At 43.4% G+C, this 25,284-nt stretch overlaps 2 protein-coding genes across 2 annotated transcripts in view; both read right to left on the bottom strand.

Moving 5' to 3' along the window:
- wnk1b (WNK lysine deficient protein kinase 1b) overlaps window positions 1–25,284 on the bottom strand; it is a 79,175-nt gene that overhangs the window by 2,458 nt on the left and 51,433 nt on the right. The window contains exons 12-33 of the mRNA XM_063905776.1: window positions 20,041–20,133; window positions 19,231–19,305; window positions 16,076–16,134; window positions 15,802–15,955; window positions 15,362–15,478; window positions 14,438–14,548; window positions 14,233–14,284; window positions 13,799–13,939; window positions 12,411–13,293; window positions 10,971–11,290; window positions 10,807–10,877; window positions 10,443–10,499; window positions 9,565–9,648; window positions 9,422–9,458; window positions 9,277–9,347; window positions 8,775–9,062; window positions 7,676–7,947; window positions 7,214–7,289; window positions 6,997–7,126; window positions 6,128–6,325; window positions 1,467–1,639; window positions 1,228–1,284 (exon numbers count right to left, since the gene is read on the bottom strand). Coding sequence (XP_063761846.1) covers window positions 1,228–1,284; window positions 1,467–1,639; window positions 6,128–6,325; window positions 6,997–7,126; window positions 7,214–7,289; window positions 7,676–7,947; window positions 8,775–9,062; window positions 9,277–9,347; window positions 9,422–9,458; window positions 9,565–9,648; window positions 10,443–10,499; window positions 10,807–10,877; window positions 10,971–11,290; window positions 12,411–13,293; window positions 13,799–13,939; window positions 14,233–14,284; window positions 14,438–14,548; window positions 15,362–15,478; window positions 15,802–15,955; window positions 16,076–16,134; window positions 19,231–19,305; window positions 20,041–20,133 — 3,519 coding nt within the window. The remainder of the gene's footprint in view (window positions 1–1,227; window positions 1,285–1,466; window positions 1,640–6,127; window positions 6,326–6,996; window positions 7,127–7,213; window positions 7,290–7,675; window positions 7,948–8,774; window positions 9,063–9,276; window positions 9,348–9,421; window positions 9,459–9,564; window positions 9,649–10,442; window positions 10,500–10,806; window positions 10,878–10,970; window positions 11,291–12,410; window positions 13,294–13,798; window positions 13,940–14,232; window positions 14,285–14,437; window positions 14,549–15,361; window positions 15,479–15,801; window positions 15,956–16,075; window positions 16,135–19,230; window positions 19,306–20,040; window positions 20,134–25,284) is intronic.
- Window positions 21,931–25,278, bottom strand: LOC134879488 (proline-rich protein 36-like). The gene is made up of 3 exons (XM_063906032.1): window positions 25,003–25,278; window positions 22,335–23,756; window positions 21,931–21,942 (listed from the first exon to the last, which is right to left on the bottom strand). Exons 1-3 carry the CDS (start codon window positions 25,276–25,278, stop codon window positions 21,931–21,933), a joined length of 1,710 nt encoding a protein of 569 aa, XP_063762102.1.

Here is a 25,284-nt window from a genome sequence, read left to right as displayed (position 1 = left end):
TGGACTTGTTTTTTTAATATACATATAATAGTGTTCGCTTACTGTTCGCTTCTGAGAAAATACTCTTGAGCCTGCGTCAAAGCAAAGCATCTTCCTTGTCAACCGTTGCCATAAACAAAATGAACTAAGGTAGATGTAGCTGGTTGATCGATACATTTCGGCATAATAATGGGGATAACGCCATTGTTTATTAAGCTTACATTAAAACCATGTTATTATCACACAAGTTTTTTTTAAGTGGCTGGATTTCAAAGTGCCACTTCGTTAGGTTTCAACGTGTCAAAGACAGCGCAGCAGAATGCCATAACTGCGAAACCGGCATGTTCAAATCTTTTCCAGTTTACCACAGCAAACATACACTATTGTGTCATTTGATTGATAACATCTTAATAATAATAAGCGTGTAGTAGAAGCGATGGCTGTTTTGTGCCCGCCGATCCTGTGCCGAAAATGGTAACTTTCTTTCATTTCCATTAGCCTACCCATAGCCTACGGGAGGTGCAGAGAGCCTCTACAATATAGATATTAAATCGATTTGTGTGGCTTAAATTCAACGAAAGTTTTTCCACATAATGTTAGAGGTGTGTTCTTTCGACCTGCTGATGTTTGTATCAGAATTTTAGTTCCTTGATGAGATATAGGTCCATCAAATGTATGTTGTTTTCGCAGCCAGCCATACCAGCAAATAAGGGAGTCAACCCTATGACGTCACGGTCACATGGCCAATTTCGCACCCAAGGCCACATAATTCACACTTTTAAATGGCCGTTTTAACAAGTTATGCCCGGAAAATTTAGTTCAAGTTGGATTGATGGTTTAAGAAAAAGTCAAAATTTCATTTGAATGATAGATGAAAATTCATTTCAGTTGCACTTTAAGGGACACCTGTTTGTCCCTTAAGGAGTCACTTTAAGACCAAGACACAAAATGAAGATTCTTTTTTTTGTAATGTCAATTTTTCTAACGTGCATTCATGGGAACAATCCTTCCACATTCTGTGTGTTGGAATCTAGTTCTGAGTATCAGTTGTCTTTAATCACACGACCCTCAACTAATAGATAGATGTGTGTATTGCAGCATAGATGCACTGGATGGTTTGAAGGTTGTCTATGCATATAATGACGCTGGATGGTATAGTCAGCGCCATGTGCCCTTAATGTGGAGAGATGAAGGTGAGGTTAGTCCCTGACAGGTTGATCCAGCCATGTAAATGTATTTTAAACCCACCTCGTAGCTGTGTCCCTGTGCTGGGGCCTGCGGCAGCTGTTTGGCACTCCTCTTCCCCTGAAAAAGTTGAATATTTAGTTAAGTTAACTCACCATAAAAGGATTTTCTAAACCTGAAGAATCTATATCAATCAGTCCCTTGTTTTGTCTGGAGAGCTAGACACAGGAAGAGGTGAATCATTGCTGAAGGACCAGTTAGTATCCGAACACCTTCTGCTACAGAGAGATGGATAATCAAACCTGTGAGAGGTTCATGGCGTCTCGGGCCCAGTTGTCCACCAGTTTATGGAGGTCATCGGTGAAGGTTCCTTTCCTCTGGTTGGGGACAGACATACTGGGGGGCAGAGACTGAGAGCCCCCCTGGCTCTGACCCAGACCACCTGAACCACTCATTGCGTTGGTGCTGTTAGTCCCTGTGGAGGGGGGGCAGAGAGAGAGGAGGAGAGAATAGCATGAGCGATATGTTCAAACTAAAACATGATACTTGATGTTATCTCAATGAATGACTTGAATGCACTTTCTTTCCTGACCATGAGAGGGGCTGTTACATGGGGGAGGAGGCTGGCAGAGTTTTTAGGGTAGAACAGCATGTGGACATGGTTGTGGAATTCTATTATTTAGTTGTAATGATGTAAATAATGATGACACACAGGAACATGAGAAAAACTGTCACTAGAGCAACATTTAAAACAGATCATTTAGTCAACAAAACTCAACTCGTTTCAGAATATATCCATTTAAATATTGCATCTGTCAAGAGTTTTATTACTCTGATATGCTGCCTGCCTACACACACAGACACACACAGACACACACACAGACACAGACACACACACACACACACACACACACACACACACACACACACACACACACACACACACACACACACACACACACACACACACACACACCACTAGATGGCACTCAAGCTCTGTGACAGCAGCTAGTTTGCTTTTTTTTGCCAACCCAGACCTCAAACACACAGGAGCAAATGAACTGCAGAGAAAGCACACAAGCCAGGCTGTCTGCAGGCCAGTGCTGCTGAGCACGTAGCCTCTTTTTAACTTATCTCTTATATGGTAACAGTACTATAATCAAAGCATGTTCTTCACGTTAGTGTCTCTCTACTGACCCAAGAGGAAACTAAATAAGTGTTTGCTGAGAGGTCAGAGGAGGAACATTATGAAATATTAAAGCTTATTCCTACTCTGCTGGTGTCAGAGATTTAAACAGTTATATCACGATTAACAGGTTTGATTTTAATCAAAACTGGATCCCGAACATTGTGAACAGCCCTGACAATATGGATGTGTATCTTTATGATTGATAAGATATCTCCCTGTTATTTTACTACTGTGAATACTGCATGATCATTCAATCAGTTTTTATTCCTGTGCTATGGCCTCACACGAGACTAAAGATAAAGTACACAGATACTAACAGAATATGCAGGCATCAGCAAGTAAAAATAATCATACAGTTGTTCTGACAGAAACCGGCATGTGATGCTAAATAAAATGGAGGAAAATAAGAATGGGGAGACGCTGAGTCATGACAGACTGCAGCAGCATGGAACTCTGGGCAATGTAGTCAAGACCACAAGTCATGGCGAGGGAGGAGAGGATAGGGAAGGGGCAAACAGCTGAGCAGTGTGTGTGTGTGTGTGTGTGTGTGTGTGTGTGTGTGTGTGTGTAATATCTAGCAGGTGCATGCACTGTGTTGAACTTGTAAACACAGTGTATCTAATGGGCATTAGAGGAGGAAGCGGAGGACAGCGAGTGCAAGAATGGAAGAGGGGACCAATGGAGGGAGTGAAGACCAAAAAGAGAGATAGTTACTACAGAGCTGGTTGCAGGGGCACACTTTTTTCACCATCTTCCCTGTGCAGCCGGAAGACAACGATTGGAGGGTTGGGAGAGAGTCAGAATTAAACCCACAACACCCGACAACCACACACAATGCATCCCAGTATGAATATTTGAACTTGAAGCAGTCGATAAACAACACAGCCGGGGGTTGAGTTGCCAAGTAACATCTTCACACACGCACATCAGTACCTGTCACACAGTGTATACATGAAAGGTGTGTCTGCTGGGTGATCGGTACTGACCACAGGTTGAACTTTTGGCACCTAAAGATGTTCCTCCATAGACAAGACTACGATATGTATACAGCTCCGGAAAAAATGAAGAGACCACTCCACATTTTTCTTTAATCTCTACATGTATGGCAGCCATTCCAGTGTTTGTTGAATTCCAACACAGGGAAAAGTTGTCAGTAGTTTATAGAATACAATCAAAATAAAATCATTTAACTCAAAGACATGTCTATAAATAATAAAACAAGAGAAAAAGATAATGCTGAAGCGGTCTCTTAATTCTTTCCATGGCTGTACTGTATATGACACAATTAAGCGCATTTACTGCAGTGGCAACAGAGTAATTTATACTGACTAGATAACTATATTTTAATATGTTTATCAGTAAACAAAGCTAAGACCTTGCACATAATTGGATATTTGGACTTTTTTCAGTGGGGTGTTATGACTTCATATAGAGTAGATGGTGGTCGGCATGCCTCCGGTTTGGAGAAACAGATAGGCTTACCAAAACAGTGTTAGTTGATGGTGTACTGTGACCTGAAGATTCTTTTGGGTACCCAACCCCTGGTTCTGATGTAATTCTGAGTCCTCTCTACAGCTCACAGGCCCGTACCAGAACTGGGTCCAAATGAAATTTGTAAGTACGCTCTTTCCTGACTTCTGAATCGCTGCACACATCTCTGATTAAGTCAGTGATTTAAAGCCAATCAAATAGCAATTGACTTTTGTTTTACAGGTAATATACATGCATACATAAATACATGAAATGACAATTTTAAATCACTTTTCTTCGACCTGTTTATGAAAAAAAGTGATGATCGGTAAGACCCAGCTCTGTCTCTCTACCCTCCTGGCTGTGCAGTGACGGGGACAGGTGAGGGAGAGACGGGTGAGGTAAAGGAGTGAGGGAAAGGAGTAAGGAAGGGAGAAAAAGGGTCGAGCTGCAGAGGGTTCAGAAGCATTCATAAACATCTCTTCATAAAGCACATTTAAGTAACAATATATACTGCGATTCAAAAAAATAAATAAACATCTGAATCAGGAAAATATACAAATAAAGCAAACTGTTGCACAGTGTATGAACAGAGCTGTGCTTGGGCGGGTCATTGCAATAAAACAAGTTCAAACAAAGAATCAATGAATAAAAAAAAACTGTACGGCAGAAATCTCAAGTCATCAGGTGTCAACTTGTCTCTCCCTGTTAGTCTGCTTGTTTTTACAGAGGTTAAAATGGGAACACTACGCATTAGAAGTTCAGACTGACACAAACAAGACACACATGGCTGACTGAGAGAAAGATGGCACTGTGTGTTGCACGCCTGTTATGCTCGTTATCAATGAAGCTACTTGCTAAATCAATGTGCACTACAGCAGATGCTTTCACAGGGAGCTTACTAGTGTTCATGCAATCATTTCTGGTTAGGATTTTGCAGTTATTATGATTGTTTGAGGAGTGTCTGCAACCCTCGGAATGTCAGGCCTTGTCGTGTTGTACTGCACTTGCTGTTTTCATTAATACTCCTGGGTATCAATCAGGACGGAAATCTGAAGGATTTCACGATGTTTCATGGCAGTAAAAATCACAGTTGCTGTTTTGTGATCAGCCTGGTACACACCACACTGCCTCTAGAAAACAGGTTACGCCCAAAATGGCAGTGTAATGTGATGAGTGCCTTTTCAAGTGTTGCCTGAGACAGAAAGCACTTCACTGTGCCTTTTCAATTAAATACGATGCTATTTTACGTTCACAATGCTTTTAACACCCGCAGCCTAAAGTGCACAGGACGGGCATTGAATGTGAAGTGAAGAGATTAGTTATTTTGCATGGAGGAAAACAAGAAAGGGAGAGAATACTGAGAGTATAGAAAGGATAGAGGAAGTGGAAAGAAGACTACAACTTTAGCTAGATGACGGTGGGAAGCTCTGGGATGTGAGGAAGAATATGTTTGACGTTGTGCTAACTTTCTGTATGCTTAAGAAAGCTTTTAATCGGAATTTTCCACTAATTCACCAATATGAACAATAAGGATTTTTGTAACGAAGAGAAGAATAAATGTTCAAAAACATCTGACAGCTACTTTTATTAAGGCAGCACACCTAGTTTAAATGTGTGGATTTAAGATGTAAAAGTGAAAGCCCAGGGTGAGATGGTTTTCTATTAATACCTAAAAGCTAACTATTTTGGACACTAATGATATCAGTAGCAAGAGGTCTTCCTCCATCAAAGAAGGAAGCCCAAGGGAAGACAGGATGACCGTGACTTGACAGATACAGGAGTACAAAAGTAAGATCAAAAGTAAGTAAGGACGACGGGTCAAAAGAGAAGAGCAAAGAAATAAAGCGTTACACACAAAGAGCCAAGCAGGGCGTACTCAGAAAGCGCGTCCTCCTGCCGCCAGGCTTGAAGGCCAAACGCTCCGAACCCCAGCTGAACTTTACACAGCCTGAAGAGAGAGAGGAGGGGAGGAAGAGGAGGAGAGAAGAGGTGAAGAAAAGGAGAGTAGAGGAGAGCAACAAAGAAAAACAGATAAAAAGAACCAGAGAGGAGAAAAGGAGGACAGAAAAGGATTGGATGAGAGGGAAGGAGAGAGAAACAGGTGAAGGAGTAGAAATGTAACAGTCCGTTAGCCAACTTTACACAGAGATGGAAACAGATAGAGAAAGATAGACACGGCTGTGAGAAGTGTATTGTTGTGAGAGTGTGAAGGCAAACTGCATGCATCAGTGTGTGCACATATCATGGTGTGGGGAAGCTGGTGAGGCCTGTAGGGACTGGGGTCAACAATGGCGCGCCTACCTGGGGTTGGAGCACACAGGCTGGGCACAGAGAGCGCTGTGTCGCTGGTGCAGGCCGAGCACACGTTGTTGCTGGAGGGAGAGGGTTTGAGAGGCTGGAGCAGAGTACTGCTGCCCGAATCGGCTAATCCTCCAGGGGCTAACAGAGCCAGCTGGCCGGGGTGCATGGTGGGGACGCTCTGGGCGGATAAAGTGCTGCCTGGAGACGCCACAAGGCACAGGCAGGAGAGGACAGGGCAGGAAGGACACACCACAGACACCCACACACAAAAAGACAGACACAAAACACACAGATAAGACACCCGTCACCACAGACATTTCCATAGACAACCCCCCCCCCCCCACCCACACACACAACCACACACAGAGAGAGACAGACGGGGAAAGCTGTCAGAAATGTTGAAGCTCTGAGCCTGCACCAACAAACACCCACACATGCACGTGTAACCAAGAACACACACACACATTTATGTGCACATGCATGCATAAACACAAGAAACAGTGTAAAGTTAGGGTGAACGTTTTTAACTATCCTGGATGAAGTGTACAAATTAAGATTAAGATTAAGTGAACATTCTAGTAGAGTCAATGGTCATTTCAACAACATGATACAAAGGACACATGTTCTTACTCTCCTCTAATGCTATCCGGCCATGCTCATCATTTCAATTAGTGTTACTCTCAACTGTTAATGAGATTCAAAAAGATCTACAGCGATGCTAGCAGCAATGTTTTATTGTTGGAGTAAGGGCGAGAATTTCCAACCAACCAACTGCCTCACGGCTATTTACCACTAGAAGAGAGAAAGAAGCCATGTTGCTTTTTTTGGTGAACCACCGCTGTAATATAGATGTTGGAAAAAGAGCATACCTGGCTGTAATGGACTCTTGCTGCTGTGCGTGGAGCTGGCTCTGGACGATTTGGAGGATTTGCTTTTGGTAGGTCGTCTTCTCCTTCCAGTCAAGCCTATAATTGGTGGGAGCACTGCAGCCGGAGGAACCTGAAACCAGAGGAAGAATGGTTGCATGCTATGTGCTGTATTTGATGCTGTTCATAGCATCTGCACTGTTGTGACAAGGAGAGATACCTTTCCCAGCCTCGTAAAGAGACTGTCTATTTCCTCCTTCTGGCGGGAGTGTAAGGCCTGAATCTCACGCATGTGCCTGGCGGAACAAAGAGGGAACACAAAAATATGAATAACATCTTGACAGGCAAAGAAAGAAAAAGATCAGGGGTATCAGGGCTAAGGAAGCAGAGAGAGAGGAGGAGGGCTATGGGTTCTTGGAAGCACCTAACATCCCTTTTAAAGAAAAGAGGAAGTAGCTAGAAAAAGAAGTAATGAAGGAAAGTGGTTTGTTAACTTCACGCTCAAGGAGGAAGAGGGGAAAAGAGAAGAACAGCCAACTATTTCTGGAGGTGTAGCAATAGAAAAAGGAGAAGAACAAGTGAGAGTAAAATCTAGTTTAGAGCAGTTTGACTTTATAAACAAAGGTGACGGAGAAGTGAAAGATAAATGTATGTCTTTTGAAAGAGGGGTAGGGTAACCTACTTTTCTCTGAGGTGGTTGACTTCCAGTTTGAAGTCTTCATCCTCAAATTCGGAGTCGTTGTCGCTGCTGATGTACGAGCTATTGAAGGAGTTGTTGTTTAGACTCGGCAGCGATGCTTTATGAGTGGAGTCTGGACTCAGAACCTGCGCAGAGTGGCTGGGTCCGTTAGCAGCTGGGGTGGCAGGTGGGGGGATCGGCCTGGTCTCCAGGTTCTGCTCCTGGGCACGACTGACTGAGAACCTACCAACACGGGCCTCTGGGTTGATGGTGACCTGATATACAAAGAGCAAAGGAAATGGTTGAAATAATATTAGTGGGACAAAGAAAAGAGAAAATATTGATGGATATTGATAATGTTGATAACAGAAGTAATAACATTTCAGTTACTACGCACAAATGATCTCATTACTTGTGTTATGTTTACGTTTTTGAATAGTTTTTTTCTACTTTTCTAATTATGTGTAATGCCTTGTTTTGTTTTATGATGCTGTAACGCAAACATTCCCAGTTTGAGATCCATCCATCCATCCATCTTAACTTTAATCTGAATAACGGGAGACACAGAATACAATCAAACCCGGTTCACTTCTACTACACTCGTGAGATCATGGATGAGGAGACGGAGCAGAAAGTCTCAGAGCAGAGGTAAGCAGGTTTGTAGCAGCGTACATCTAGGGGGAAATGCTGCCCGTTTCGACGGTGGAATCACCATCATTCCAAAACATATTGGGCAATATACAGATAACGGGCGGGCGGCCTCAATTAGACAGACTTTGGAAGCTATCTGGACCAGAGTTCTGATGAAACTGAGCCAAAGAAAACGTGGCAGATGTTCAAAGAGCAGAAGCAGAGGTCTTTGTGCAGTACTGTCCTTATTAGATTAAAGGTTGGTGCTGATCTGGGCATAAAGGAGCTTTATACTGTTATTCAAAAGTAATGTAACTAGGAGTGCAACTAATTACTTTCTGCAGTGACTACTTTAGTAAAGTAAAGCCTAGTAATGTGTAAAGCTTTGCTTTTTTTGAGAAACTTCCCCAACAGTGCATTTAGCAAAGAAAGTCCTCCCCCTGTACACTGCACCATCACAAACAGGAAATACCTGGAAGCGTCCGATGGTGGTGGTGGGTTTAGGAGAAGGGCAGGGTGAGGTGATGGGGGAGGGTTGTTTGGACCCCCCATGAGAGCGTTGAGGAAGTCCGTCCACAACATCTCCTCCTTTCCTTCCCCTGCCTCTCAGAGGAGTCGAGGAGTTTTTGTGCAGCGTGTTCTCCGGGCTTGAGAGACTGGAGGAGGAAGAGGAGGAAGAAGACGAAGAGGAGGAGGAGGTGGAGGAAGACTCGGTGCAGGCCGGGCGTTGGACAGGAGGCGCTTCAGTCGCCAAGGACACCTGGTCAGTGACGGGAGTGAGGTCACAATACAACAGAGAATAACAAAAAGGCAGTACGAATCACAAACAGAGCACTTTAAGCAACAAATACAGGCAAAGAAGCATCAGCCTGAAACAAAAAAGCTTTAAAAGTCTTTTAACTCATAATATCGTCCTTTCACTTTGGAGAAAAACAAAATGGATAGGTATTTTTGTAGGATCTGGAGTATTTTACCTGAAATCTTCCCAGTTTAATTCCACCAGAAGGACCAGAAGTGGACTCAGCTTCATCCAGAAAGAAGGGAACTGTGAGTCAGATGTTACAAAAATTTGACATAAAAATAACAAAGATAAAATAACAGGTATATTGATTTACATACTTGGTTGTCCCGCTGAATGTGTGCCACTGTGAGAGGCCTTGAGTGAGCAAAGAGGGAGAAGAATTAGCATCGTTGTTGAATTAGAACAGTATGTCAGTATGAGTTAGCAGATTAATATCCAACTGTTTGTGTTTGTGTGTTACCTGTGTGTGTGTGCTGACAGGAACGGTCTCTGGGCTCAGAGCTCTCCTCAACTGAGCATCAAGGTCCTCCAGAGGCTGTTGGGACTGGAATAGAGACAGATTCACATTTAAACCCACAAAAAAGTAAGAAGATAACACACACAAAGTATTAGCAATACAAGCATGAATGAGCCAAAAGCATACTACTAGGGCTTGACCGTAAAACTGAAATTCAGCAGATATGAGTGTGTATATTTGGGAAGTAAGGGTACTGTAAAAGGCATTATCCCTCTAAGTTTCTTAAGACCCCTCTCCTGAGCCAACACACACAGTCCCAGGTAAAGTGATGTGGAAGGCAAATCCCTTGAGCTTCAACAGCAGCGGGATTATGTTGATCAAACAGGACATGCCTCGACTATGAGACTTACATAAGTGACCAGAAGTGAATGATGGTAACTTGGCTTTACTATTTTTCCATTAAAAAGCTACAAGTATCGCTAGCAATGGTCACATGGTGCGGCTATCTTTAGACAGCAGCATTCAGAGAGGCAACAAAATGTGCTGGAAACTAAATTCACTTCTTCTGTGCTCTGAGTTTTTATGTCTGTTTGTTAGAAATCTGTTACCTGAATGTAATCCTTTTATCATGTCAAGTAAAAGTGTGAGGATTGATTTGCTAGTTAAATGTCTTTATTTGATTTAAAATGTCATTCATCCTGAGGTAGTTTTTAGCGTTAGGTCAGTGCAGTTCAAATGTTCAGTGAGCACTATGAATGAAAGGTAATTTTTTCCCAGGAGAAGCATTAATTACACATTGCAGATGCATGGATATGCCATCATAAGCATTACAGAATCAGTACACACAGTGTTGCAGAACTCTTAATAGGAGAAAAAAACACCTGTGTTAGACAAGGTCCAGGGAATGATGGCAGGAGTTCTGAAGGAGGAGAACTGGCCTAATCCCAGAGAGAGAGGCAATGGAAAGAAAGGGGGAGAAACGAAAGAGAAAAGATTTGGAGAGGAGGTTATAAGAATAGTGTTTGTTGTGGAGAATGTGAAACGAAATGTTCATGCAAGGTGAGTGAGTAGAAACATCTCAGAAAAACCTTAACATTTTGTGACTTCTTCACCTTTAAAGGTGTATTTTAAAGGTGTATTAAAACTCAGTAAGAGTAGCCATCTACAGAATTAAACAATCAATTCAATTTCCAAGTATATTGAAGTAAATAGTATTGCTATCTTGAGTTAAGCTGCATCACTCACCGATACCCTGGATAAAGGAGTTTTGGATGGAGTGGTCTGGCCAAAGGAGGAAGCAGGGACCACTGTAGAAACTGGAATCATAAGATCAGTGAGCAGCTAAATTATATCACAGGTTACCTTAAAATAGAACATATACAGAAACAGAAACACGGCCCTCTACATACCGACAGGTACAGGGGTGGAGATGGGTGTTCCCGGTCCCTGGGCGGGGGCGGGGGAGCCCAGCGGCAGGGTGCAAGAGGGCTGAGGAGGGTTGGCCGGCTGGCTGGACACAGGTGTGGTGACAGATGAGCTGGAGGTAGGGCAGGGGCCCATTGGGGACGAGGTACCAGCTGCGTGGGTTCCAGAGGCAGGGTCAGCAGCTGAGACGTCTCCCTGGGGGGATGACACCCCTCCACCAAGGTCCATGAAGAGAGAGCGCAGCTTCATCTCCAGAGCCTGGATGTCGTCGGGTTTGCCCTGGGACTCGTTGAATGCCTCACACCTGAGAGAGACAGCAATGTAATGAATGCTTGATTTATGACCCAAAGCATGATTATTTTCACCTTTTCCAGAAGAAAACACAATCACAGGATTAAAGCTGTTCTATCTTTGACAGAAAGTTAGAGGGATAGTTCTTATTTGTGGAAGTGAGGCTGATGAAGCACTTATCCACGGTAAACAAAGTACAACTTTAAAAACTAGGACTTAAATCAGAAACGGTCTGATCAGAGAATCATAAGAGGAGAATTAAACTGAGCAAGCGATCCGTGCAAACTTTTGGTACGTAAACACCAGTGGTGAACCGTCAGGGCCTTCAAGGTATTCAGAGAATACCCTGAAACCCTTCGATAAATAATAATTAATTATACAAATAAAATGTAATAATGTTTAAAAGACATGAATAAATGAGAATCATATCTGTTGTTGATCTGGAATATTACAGTGTTACTTCCATGTGTTTGTCTTTCTCGGTCCATGCACTATGCATTTGAGTGGTTTTCTGTTACAAAAAAAAATGCAACCAATCAGATATTTTTCTGGGTGTTCGGGAATAATGTCCTTCAACCAGGGTATTCTATATCCCTGCTAGAATGCCCTGGCTCTTGAACTGAATGACAGCGTTCGCTTGGATTGACAATTTGATTGAACAATGGGTGTATTATTTCAGATATTCCCACGGTTCCAGTGTATTCTAGAAGACCCGTTAGTTCACTGGCTCGAGACAGAGGATCTAGTTAAGTGCTACCTAGCAATTCACGTAGTGAGTTTACGTAGTTTTTATTTCACTTCAAAATGGCAACAGGTGAAGAGGATCGGGTTGCGGAATTGTTGTTAGTACCCTTTTCAAGACGACCATTCAGTGAAAAGATGAACATTATTAAATCTTGAGCTGAATCAAGTTGCTGAATGGAGGAGGCCCTAATGGTGTGTAAGGATGTAGCGAGCACAGTACCAGTAATTCAATTCTGTATCTGTGTCCTGTTCTGTATCTACAGAAGGTCCAGTTCTGATAGACACTGTTCGCCACTGGTGAACAATTATTACGCTTAATGCTACAGAGCCATTGAAAAAAAGACGTCATGTTCTCAGTCTCTTTATGTCAGAGAGTACTTATTTCTCACCTTGCATCACATTCCCCGCAGTGTGTGTGCGTCTGCCCGGCCAGTGCTACCGTCTGCGGCTGGGAGTGGACCAGGGTTGGTTGGACTGAAGGAACATTGGTGGTCACTGGCTGGAGCCCCACAGTGGAGGAGGAAGAGGAGGGAGGGGTGATGGTGTGGGAGACGGCGGGGGGAGTGAGCTGTGGCCCTGGGATGGCAGTGGTAGGGATGACGGAGGAGGAGAGGGAAGCAATAGAGGAGGAGGGGGGAGACACTGATGGATGTTCTGAGGAGACTTCACTAGCTAGAAGAGTAGAGGAAGGAGGGGAGGATACAGGAGTCTGGGCGCGAGGAGGGGAGGTGAGCACTTGTGGGGGGAGGCCGGAGATGCTGGCAGGTGGTAAAGTGGAGGGTGCTGATGTAGCCATGACAGGATGAGACTGAGGCTGAGTGAAAGCCTGCGGCTGAATCTGTGCTTGAACCTGGGGTTGGGACACAGCCTGGGACTGAAGGATTGACTGGCTCACCCCAGCAGGAGGAGAGGAGGAGGAACAAGGAGGGCTGAGAGAGGCAGTGGGCATAGAGGAGGGGGTGGAGAAGGAGGAAGGAGGAGAAAGGGAGGCTTCCAACACCTGCTCCTGTGGCTGGTTGAAACTAGAAGAGAGGAGAGCAGCAGTAGGGTCCACAGTAGGAGGGACTGAGCTGGCCAGTGGGGGGGTGGTAGCTGCTGCAGGTTGCAGAGGGGGGTGGCTGGAGTGGATGGAGGCAGGGGCGGTGCTGGGTCCGGGGTCAAACTGATCCCGGTTCTGTCTGAGCTCAGAGAAGGCCTGCTGTAAGCTGATTGCTCCAGCTGACTGGGACAAGCCCACGCCGAGGGCCGGAGTCTGAGCTGCAGCTGGAGGAACTGCAACCAGAGATACTGTGATTAAACCCCCAAAGTCCGTCTGGTTCACTGTAAGAACTTTTGGCAGTCAATTATTTATAAATAACATTTAAGACACAGAGGCAGCTGAAGGGGATTTACATACATACGGTTAAAGAGACACTGAAAAGTCAAAAAGACAGACAGAGAAAAAAGTGGGACATGCTTCAAAGGATTGAACGGACCATTTGATTGTGAACATACCTATTTCAATATGTAATGGTGTTGGGTAAAAGTGTAATGTGTCCATAGCTTTCAGATTCCTATACTTTCACACACATCGGGCCAAACAAAGCCCCTTAGCTGTTCTTTGGTCATGATACCAGGTCGGTTGTGAAACGTTGCAAAACTACATCTCACTGTTTGTTAGTCTGGCAACCAAAGAAATAACAAGCTAAGAAACAAACCTTTTATTTTGAAAAGAAAATAAGTATTAGCTGACTTTTTGAACGTCAGACACACACTTAGACACTCAATCAATCCTTACCTATTTCTGCAGGGCGTAGGCGGGCAGGAGAAGGGGAAGAGGGGATCATTTGCTCCTTCAGCCGGGCCTCAGGTACGGGACTGACGATGAACCGCCGACCCGCTGAATGGACCACTTGTGCTGTTGCACTGGGAGAGATGTCTGGAGAGAGATGCATGTCAATACATAGCATTGTTATTGTTTATCTCTGAGAGATGAATAAGCACGCTGATATTCTACACTACAGTTCATCTGCACTTTAAGCAAAGCTGTGTGGATGTAAAATAAACACTAAGGAAAAATATGCTTAATTTATGAGTAATTCTGTCTCATGTATAGAATTGGCAGGAACACTTTGAATGCTTGCCAACATAGACGCTTAAAGTCAAGTGTACTGCTTCCCCCTTTAAACGAGTGCTTGTTGTTTTTCTACGATGTTGTGTTGTTATTTTTACCTGGCATGGGGACAGATATAGCAGGAATCTGCTGCGCCATATCACCTGCCATCTGTAGATCAACAACACAGCATGAAATAAACACTAAGAGATACATGCTGCAATACTGCATTTAAGCAGCTATTCAAACATTCATAAAACAACATCAGGAACCCATACAAAACACCAAATGAGAGACTAAATAAAGAGTGTATGTTGTATTTACCTGGCTGTTTGTGTCCCTCTCCAGACCCTTCTCATCTGCGTTCTCTATCACCTCTCTGACCTGCTCAATGAACGACTCCCTCTCACTCTCCAGGATGAACTCACTCTGGACCTGCAGAGAAAAAAAGTCAGATTAAGTATGATATGTGACAGAAACAATGCTGGTTTATTCCTTCTTTGCCAGTGCCTGGCCACAGAGCTATAATTTCACTTCTGGTGGGAACCTGCTGATAACTCTCACAATGAAAGCACAAGGACAGGAGCAATTATGTGTGTGTTCAGTGGTTTTGGGTGACAAAGAGGAGATAGCACGCACACTGGCATGTGAAGCATATTCCTTGGCCTGTAAAGATCATTATTTAGCTGACCTCAATATCGCCTGCTGTGTTGTGTCACCCACATTTGAGCCACCACGATGCAGCAGGGTTATCCCTATTATCAAGACTAGGGCATTGCGCAAACTTTGATGAACATGGCATATTTTCTGACCTAGTGTCCATTTCTGTTTTTTGGTTTTGGAACTGTGATTTATTTTCAAATTACATTTTATTTTCAAGATATTTCTGAATTCTTTTCAATTCCACTCTTTTTTAAAATTTAGAAGTCAATTGCTCTTAGAAAGGGTTATTTAACATTCATTAACATGGGAACTTGAGTCCATTGTGTAAACATGCCAGATACAGATATAAAGACTAATTTGCAAAGGCTCAATTAAAGCCCTTACATTTATCATAATTGTAACATTTTGTTTTTTAATTACAATATTTTTTGTCACAATTACGTCTCGGAAAATAAATGTTCCAACAAAAGTAGCCTACATATTCCAGCCTCTGCATGGACTAATAAGTGAATGAACATGTTTGGAAGGAGAGCAAATCATTCTCAAGAGTTGTGGAGGAGATGAAAAAAGTGGCGGTGTGTGTACCATGATCTGCGCAATCTCCTCAGGGTTGTCTCCGTCCAGGTCAAACCTGAAAGTCACCATCTTCCTGTTGTGTGTCTCCAGCTGACACTCTGCTACCCTGTCTCCTCGGTTGGAGATCTAGACACACACACACACACACACACACACACACACACACACACACACACACACACACACACACACACACACACACACACACACACACACACACACACACACACACACACACACACACACACACACACACACACACACACACACACACACACACAGAACACACACCATCAGAAAGGAGACAGAATGTGAACAGATGAGTATCTCTATTAGAGGTTTCTATTTACTTTTATTGCAGCTCATAACTCTGACAACCAATAAAAAGTAACAAAAGAAGAGTTATTGCTTCATTAGGATTTTATAGGACTTATGGGCTGTGCTATTACATTGAGGACATTGAGTTTCGCCTTGGAGGTCTTCTCATTGCGTGATCGGCTTCGCACAGAACGCCTCTGATGTCGCTTGGTGGAGCGCCCTTCATGGCGACCCCCTCCTCCTCCATCGTTTCCGTCACTCAGACCTGAGGCCTCAGAGTGGCCGCTGAGGGGAAACAGAGGCCAGATTTAATAACAGGAAAATACCAACTGACTTTGAGACGCCATTCAAAATGATTAATAAATGGCGGGAGTTCAGAGTGTGAGTTTGCTTCATATTTATTACCTCTCTATAGATGAGAGAACTTGAGGTGGCTGTAGTTGGGACTGGGACAGCTCTGAAGACTGAAACACACACAGACACATGAAAATACACAAACACGCAAACACACACACATCCATCAATTTGATCGCTATCCAAACTGACACAAAGAAGAAAAATACAGCAAAAAAGCATGAAATACAAGCAAAGAGGGACACCAGTAAGAGAGGAATCTAGATTATAACGCATGACTTAAGAGGATTCATTTGAATGAAAGTATATGGAGCCAAACAACAACTTGAGAAGAGTTTGTATTCCTTATGTCAAACAGTATCTCACATGCTACCTGTTTCAATGTCTATTATAAGAGCTTTTGACATTAGAAATAAAGTCAGAATTAAATTGAACTCCTGCACCTGGACCAGAAAGAATGACACATCAAAAAAATGCAAACCAAAATATTATCTAGATAATAAATCTTTATATTTGCCACCGAGTTGTACTGAAATAAGCATGTGCTGAAAATGCAAACTAAAACAGAGCAACCCAAACTCAAAAACATACACCCAACATCTGAGACATCCACAGTTGTTTATAATGAAATAATGCTTTCCCTCTGAGGACACTGAGCATCATGGAAGAACACCTCTCATGAACAGATTTGTTCTTGAGCGGCATGTTCAAGTCATTTGAGAGAACTTCTCCAATCTGTTAGTACTCAGAGATTTCTGTCAGTTACGAACAAAATTATGGTCCAGATCTGTTTTTTTTAACCAAAGGGGAAAACACTTTTGCATAACTTAAAAATATATGATATAACTTTCAAAAACGCATGTCTTTATGTAGTTACTGGAAACCGTCTCTGACTCCAGCAGCTGCTTCTGGATCTTTTTGCAAATTGCAGGACTAGATGCTCCATCGGGCCAATTGTACTGTATAAAGTACACACACCTACACATGCACACCTAAAAAAAATACCAAGCTTTAACACTTGATTTACCAAGTTTGTACGTTTAAGAAAGTCTGGTGAATCTGATTTGGCACACTCATATTATATTACATGCTATCCAACCCAAAACAGAGTTAACCCACTCGCCCACAGCATTGACGTTGTGGCTCTGATAGTCTATGACCAGTACCTGGGGAGGGGCTTCCATGGGAGTATCAGGTGGGGCGGTGACTACACTGATGATTGGCACCACCGTGGCCAATGGCTGAGGCATAGGTGTGGGCACAGGAGGAGGAGGAGCAGAAGGAGGAGGGGAAACAACAGTAGGCACCAACCCAACGGGCAATGGCAGAGGAGAGGGAAGGGAAGCCATGGCCGCTGTCGGCATGGTAACAGTGAGGGATGGCGACGGAGAAGGCAAGGTCGCTGAGGACATGGTAGACTGAGTTACACTGGGCTGAGAAGAGGATGGAGGACCAGAAGGAAGAAGAAGAGGAGGCAGAGAGGAAAAAAGAAAGGAGAAAGAAGAACGTGGATAAGGCAGAGGAAGGGAGGGAGGAAAAGGGAGGGAGTAACGTCACAGGGAGGAGGAAGTAGATAAACCCGGCATTGATCACGTGTTAACGTCAATCTCCTTCGTAATGGATCAGTGAGCTAAAGCTGCTCTTTAGTTTAACTGCTGCAAAACTTCACATGAAAATCTCAACGTGAAAAAAAAACCCCATGAGCTTAAAGAGGACATATTCTCAGAAACTCAGGGCCTCTTTAAGAGTATTTATTGTCCTTGATGATAAACCATGTAAAAACAAAGATTTAGTTCACTGACCCGTTACTGACCCTCAAACAACTTACCGAGCAAGACAACTCAAACACTGAGCAAGACCATTAATGACAACACGCTCTGTGACACGACGATTGTGTAAAAACCCACGTGACTGTGAGACCATGCAACGACACACAACTTAGATCTGTACACACGATGCACAGTGCTGCGTCACAGGTGGGGGACACAGGCAGGTTTGTTTCACAAAGTGAACACTCATGAAACATTACAATGGAGAAACAGGACTACAAACATAACAACAAATGTTTTCAAACACTAGGATTTATTCTGTGGCAAGTCTAAATTGAGGTTACAGGTAGTGTGTGTTTCCTGTAGGTCGAATCCTATTCTGGCAATAAAATATATTCACTAAAATGCCCAACTGAGTACAGGCCTGGATGATGAAACACACCATTCTCTATTCTTCACTTCCAACAGTAACCAAATGTCCTTTTACTGTTTATCACTGCTGATCCAGGACATATTAGAACAAATAAATTGCTAAAAATATACTGATGTGTTTGTGCTCCATGCTTTTGATCAGATACTAAGTAAGAGCATCTGGGGTGAGCTACCAACGATAAACATCAACCACAGACAGATCTATATCCAAAAATCAAAGAAACAAGAGGGATGTCGAACAGATTCACTGACCAAATCACACATACACACACTCACAATAAATACATTGCCATATACAGTATAATGGTACCTGAACCAGAGCTAGCTGAGCAGCTTGGTACAGAAGATAAAGATGCTCTATACTGGGAGACGGACTGAGGTCAAAAAACTAAAGGCACACAAACACATACACCAAACATTCAAGCACACATAAATGGTGTACAGAGAGATGAGGAAGCATGTGGAAACACACATAAAAACAAACCCAGTGATAAGTGCAGGCAGCATGCCAATGAGCCAGCCAGAGAGTAGAAAAAAATAGGGGAAACAATATGAGCTGACAAATACAGCGAAGAAAAGCAATTCAAGACGAGCAGAACATGCAGTAATGGCCAAGAATGGCATTGGTTATGAAGCCTGTGATTAAATACTCGTATACTGTGTGTCCATGTGACTGTTTTTGCATTAATGCCTACACAGTAGAGTGTGTGGGAAAGCAATACTAACAGAGTGTCGTCTGGAACCTAAACTAACCCTCATGGGTTTACACGAGGACAATAAAAAGAGTCAGTCTTAATCGAATTGGCTTTAACTTAGACTTTGGCGTGTGTATAAAAGGCGGTAGGTGTGTGTGTCGGTAAAGATGAAAGCAGACATTTATTATAATCTTGAGTTAAATCCTGCTAGTGTCTGCGGAAAGAACAGCTGCCACTTGTTTGCATTAGGAATGTGTTTATGAGGTGATCTTGTAAGTGTATTTTTAATCAGCGATGCTACTTCACGTACCTGTGAAGATGTGTGCGGCAGAGATGTGTGTGAGGGGCTCTGAACCGACGTGATACTGTGACTGGATGAAACAACCTGGAGAGAGAAAGAAAAGAGAGAGGCAGTGAGGGGAAATAACTAAATATATAAAGATTACACCAACATCCTTTTTAGGTTTGAGACTTTTTTTAGGTAGTTCAGTTCCAAGTCATGTCCTGCTTCTAATAAAGCCAGATAAACTCAGATGATCCCAGGGATAAGAAACTAAAATTAGTTGGAAAATGCCAGCTGGGTAAATGAATTACATTTTATATTATCCCATTTATTGGTAATTTCCTGCTGAACAATATTACAGTACATTATATTTAGTACAGCGTTGTATAAATGCTATAAAAAAGTGTGTTATACAACGGTTACACAAACATGTTGAATTGAATTATATGTGAATGGTTGTTTTGCTAGTTCCAATCAGGAAACATCTCTCACTTCATGTTTTTCTGACAAAACACATTTGATCTCAGATTAATGTTCAATTTCATGCTCAATCAATTCAGTTTAAGGCTGCAATTAGTTCATGCCAGTGGTTTGTGCAGGGGGCAAAACACAGCTCTGTGCTGTAACCGCAGGCAAATTGCCAGCGCTGTGGGAGGGGCTACCACTTCAAAGACAAAGCCCAGGTATTGCTGGGTAAGCAGAGAAAATAGGGTATGGGATTTTGGGATCTGTATGGGGATGTGGTATTAAAGTGGAACCAAAGTGGGATAGAATTGAGATAAGTGAACAAACTTCTAGATACATGTACTTTCTGGGTTGTTTTACTACAGATCTTACCTGTTGGGGGGTCCCAGGAGGAGCTTGCTTTGTGTTGGCGGGGACCAGAGAGGGGGGTCCTGCAGTGGATTGTGGGATTGGGGACTGACCCTGCTGTTGAAGAACACATTGGCAGAAAGACGGACAGAGAGGAAGAGGAGTTGTGGGAATCAAGAGAGATTGGCAACAAGAAGAAAAACAAGAAAGGATCAGAAACAGTTTGTCGCTCATACTCATAAACCGTACATGAGTGCAAACACAAGGTACTTCTGCCGTTCTACAGTAATCAGGTTTTTAGTCTACATTTCCTTCTTGTGTATGCACATATGCACACAGACAACATCTATACGGCTACAGGTAGAAGCACACCAATACCGACTGTATGCATCAACAAATACACACAGTTTGTAGTGTAGCATGTACAACAGTACAGGCACAATACTGGGTTAGGCAGGGTGTAAGTACAGGGAATTCTCACATGCAGGTCAAACCCTTAGTGATTGGTAGTGATAAGAAGTCAAAGAAAGTGCAAACTAGAAGAATCCCACGGCTGCTGCCCTAAAACACCCTAACACAGGGGTCCTGTTGGATGTATTGCCACGTCAAATATACTAAGATTTTCATTTCAAGATTTCTTCCTGATATTTTATAAGCAGCCCTTAAAGGAAAGTCTGAGTGGTTTGCAATGTTGCCTTTTTAAAAAATGATTAAAAGGTGCATTTTGGGATTATTGATTGTCCTGGTGCACCCCTAGTGAACATCTGAGCACCAATAGAATCATACCAAGAGACTGAACCCTTAGAAGGCCGTTTGCAATTTGTTACTCGTCACAAAGCACAAGTACGTTGCATCAGACACACTGCTACCTAACTTTTTCTAACATCAACACGTAAAAACAATAAAGGATAGCACAAAATATATCTAATAAATATATAGAAAGATAGAAAACCTAAATTCAATGACATGAAATAAAAAGACAGATAAAGATTGAGAAAAAATTAAGAGTGATCATACGTGTTTTAAAGTGAACATGGAGAAGTGATGCTGAGGATATCAGCTTTCTAAGGGTTTAATGAATATAGACTTTGACTTTTAAACATTGTGTAGAAAGTTGATGACCAGTGGGAGCAGTAAATGACAATAAAATAAAATGCTAAAATAAAGAAACAAAAAGCCAGGATCTTCAGCAATTACAACACAAAACAGAAGGAATTTAAAATAAACACATGGAATATCTATCCGTGTGGTTACAATGCTAGGTTGTCCAAGCCCCCTTGGTTTTGTTGTATGTTTCTGTGTGTTTGTCCATACAAATCAGCAAAGTCTCCCAGCTTTAACATTACAAAATGATGTTCTTAGTTTCGTAACATGTAGTGTGTCTAGAATATAAAGCTACATTTGCAAGTGTTTTTATATACAATGCTCACCATGGATGTTGGACTTTGGATTTGTATGAGCAAAAGAATGAAGTATACCATACACACAGTATACTCCCACAAACACACATTTTCTCATATACATTTAAATATGAACATACAGACAAAATATTACTTACTGACATTGACAAATAAAAAAAATACACCACACAAACACAGAAAGGAGGGGGCTTAGACTGCTTTGAACAGCTTGTACCAGAGATGGTCTCAAAGACTACCTTCTGACATCATTTTTATTCCACTCACGATATGGAGTCTTGTGTTGGGTTTAAAAATCTAATGTTTCTGGTTGGCTGGGCTCTGAGTGATGCCCTCTTCTTTAAAGTTTGATGAAAGCTCTGCCCTTGGCTAGAATTTCTTTTTTTTAGGCAGAACACTTAATAATGTGAGATATTTTGAAGGCAGACTACGAGACCCTCTCTCTGCAGTGTTCATATGACTGGGGGGGATAAAATCACAAACAAAGACGACTACATCATCGGGGGTCCTGAGTTGGTAGGGTAAAAAACATCAGGGATTGGTATAAAAGCCTCTAGGTCATATCACTATTATAAATACTTCAGCTGCTTTTCATAGAAGGATTCACATACTTTGCAGTATGATACCATTGTCTATCTCTCTACTTGTTTTTTTTTACTGTACACAATGGCAAATGACTCTGTGGGCACAATAACATGAAATATTTGTTCCATGGTAATATATGCCATTCTCCATGTTAGTGATGTTGCCTTTTTCCAGACAAACAATTAAAAAAGGATGTTACAATATGGATATTATAATATATACAGTGGTGTTTGAGAATCCTTGCTAAAAAAGCAAAGAATGTAATAGTAATTGACCCAAAGGTGTAGGGGGTATTTTAAGGTCTAAACGAAGTACCAGAGTGGGGTTAGCGGCCTGCATGGCCAGCAATGACTCATGGTATGTCATATCGGGTTGGGCTGGTATCACCCCTCCATGCCGAGCCCAGGCACTCTGGATCAGAGACTCCAGCTGGGTGGATGCTGCTCCCCCAAGCTCAGTGGATGGGGTGGCAGGGAGAAAGCTCTGCATGGAGGGCGGATGTCCCTGGGGATCCACAGGGAACAGTCCTCCGGGCGCATCGTAGAACACAGCGGAGGATGAGTGAGGGATGGACTGAGCAGCGGAGGAGTCGAAGGGAGGGAGCAGAGGCGGAGGAGGGGACTGGAACTCTCCGGCGTCAGAGGAGGCAAACGAGTCACTAGAAGGATCTGGGCTTCTGTCTTTTCCAGTGATACCTATGTGGTGAAGGAGGAGACTTCCTGGAGGTAAGGGGAGCTCGGGGCTGAGGTACGAGTACAGCTCTTCTGTCACCGGCTGCAGTCGACTGTACGTGCCTGAACCTCCGGATCCAGTACCAGTGTTCTCCTCCAGAGGGAGGTCCATGGAGCTCCTGCGGGCCCGATAAAGTCTGGACGCCAGGAGGCTTGGGTCTCCAGCAGCAGCAGCTGCGGCGGCTGCGGCTAAATGGAACTCAAAAACACTCCCAGTTGATGGCAGGGCTTCAGCCATCACTGCAGGTGCGGACATGGGGAAAGCAGAAGAGGAAGCGTGTTGCGGTGGAGGGTAGTATCCATCAGAGGATGACGTAGAGCCACCGGCGGGCCCACTCATGGGAGGTAAAGGTGGAGTGATTGGACTGTGTGTGCTCATTCTTGGCATGAGATGCGTGTGCAAGAAGCCTGGCTGAGGTGGAGGAACAGCTTCGTACCCCATGCTAGCAGCTGCGGCTGCTGCTTGCCTCTGCTGATGGAAACTCAAGTGGCCTAGCTGGTGTGCAGTCATTGGATAACCTCCATATGCCAGGGCTTCATAATGGTCCAATAAGGCAGCTTGATTTAGACTCAGTCTCCTCACTGCTTCCTCATGCTCTGCTCTCATGTCTTTGTAGCCGTACAAGCTCGGGTCAGATTGTCCTTGGAGATGCAGCGGCTCTCCAACACCAAGCCTTTGAGCAGCTGCTGCAAAACTGGGATTGACCATAAAGAGAGGAGGGGTCTCAACAACCTCCATCCCAGAAAAAGGATGCAGACTGCTCCCATAGCGAGGGTAAGCAGGCTGGAAGTGTCGGGTGTGTGCCTCCAGAATGGACGTGCTCTTGCGTCTCTGGGTGTTGTAGGCCTTAGGGGCCCCAGTGGGAGGAGGAGAGAAGGATATGGGCCGCTCGGGGATGGAGGGGAAGAAAATAGTAGGGGGGTCTGGGAGGGTATGGAGGGGGATGCTCCCTCCTGCTCCTCCTGTGCTTCCGCCTCCACTGTAGGGGTGCGGCATTGAATGCTGCTGCGACAATGAGATACAATGGATTTAAGGATGAGAATGAGAGGGATATAGATCCACAGCACAGGCCCACAAGAAATGGAGAAAACAGTGTATTAAAGAGCATCATTTCGAAGCAATACCAAGAGAAAAAAAGACATATAGATTCTCTTTCCAAATAAGAAACAATATGACGTGCTTAAGATAGGACAGAACATAGCTATCAGATGTAAAAACGGAGTGATGAGATGAAAGGGTAGGACACAGCACAAAGACAAGACAGTAAAAGTGGGAGAGATCGATCATAGTGAGGTAGTATAAAGAGAAGAAAGGCCAAATGTTTGCTTTAAGATCCATAATATCCTGAAGCATCTGCACTCACTGTCAAATGCTAGGTAGTTGCAACCTAACTATCTAGTCAGGTGAGGTTTTAAGCATAATGTCTCGACTTTTAAAATGAAAAAAATAAAAAAGGTACCCCCTTGTGGAGAAGGAGGCGACCGTGAGTCACAGCATTATATTGTAACTGAAATTGGGGCCCAATATAGCCACCTAATTCTTTCTTGATTGTTAATTTACATTTTGGATATAGCAACTTTCAGAGCACTAACATGCTGTACTCAGTTTTCCTGATGGCAGATGCAGAAGATATTAGTCATTTGTATCATAGAGCAAAGGTGAAGGTATAGCCAGTCAATCTGATTTCAATATGAACACATGGTGGTCTAACAGAGTGAGAAAGAGAGTTCAAGAGAGGTGGAGGGGCAGGATGTCAGACTCACAGCAGTGCCTGAAAATAAACTAAGTTTGAACCAACACAGGTTACTGTAATCTACTTAATCAAGGAGCCACCTACACAAAATGACTCAAATTAAGAGTATAATGTTATTGAAGAGTTATTATTATTATATGAAATAATACTCAAACTTATTTATCAAATAAAAAGCAGATTTCTATACATTTCCATATTCAGTTAAGGAGGCTGAATATGGATCATTGTCCCTCTCAGCTTGTATTTTCAATGAACTAGCAAAATAATTACATTTTCTGACTACACCTTGTTTACACATTTCCCATTTGGGTAAAATGAGTAATGTACGAGCTGTTTCAAGTGAAGTGGCACCTGGCCCTCTGTAAATATATTAATCAACACATTTATTTGCAGTTTTATCTACTTTCAGACACCAGTGTGGCCTGTCTACCTCATCTCTCCCTCTCTCCCCTCGCTGTGGTTGTCACCACCACTTAGGACTTGAGACTGTGAACCTACAGGGGTGGAGAACAGGGCGGGTAGGCTGGCCCTCCGCTGCCTGGCACTGGGCTGCGGGGAGGCAGTGTGGAGGGGGAGGACCGTCTCCAGGGCCTTGGAGAGGCGCCCGGCAAATGTGTCCCTCTCAGCCGTGAGAGGCATGCAGGGGGAGGTGGTGGTGTAGGAGGATGAGGAGTACAGGTCTGGAGGAGGGGTGGAGGGCTGCTTTGGAGGAGCGGCCAGGGGCGAAGGAGCATGGGAAAAGGAGTATGAGGAGGGGGGGACGCAAAAAGACATGCTACG

This window comes from Eleginops maclovinus, chromosome 17 (genome assembly GCF_036324505.1).
Source record: "Eleginops maclovinus isolate JMC-PN-2008 ecotype Puerto Natales chromosome 17, JC_Emac_rtc_rv5, whole genome shotgun sequence".
NCBI lineage: Eukaryota > Metazoa > Chordata > Actinopteri > Perciformes > Eleginopidae > Eleginops > Eleginops maclovinus.
Note: the sequence above shows the minus strand (reverse complement) of the source record. Positions and strands in the feature narration are given on the sequence as shown.

Coding starts and splice junctions, on each gene's coding strand:
- LOC134879488 (XM_063906032.1), bottom strand. CDS start 25,278: ATGTCTTTTTGCGTCCCCCCCTCCTCATACTCCTTTTCCCATGCTCCT. Junction 23,757..25,002: donor CCGCCCTGTTCTCCACCCCT/GTAGGTTCACAG, acceptor TCATTGTCGCAG/CAGCATTCAATGCCGCACCC.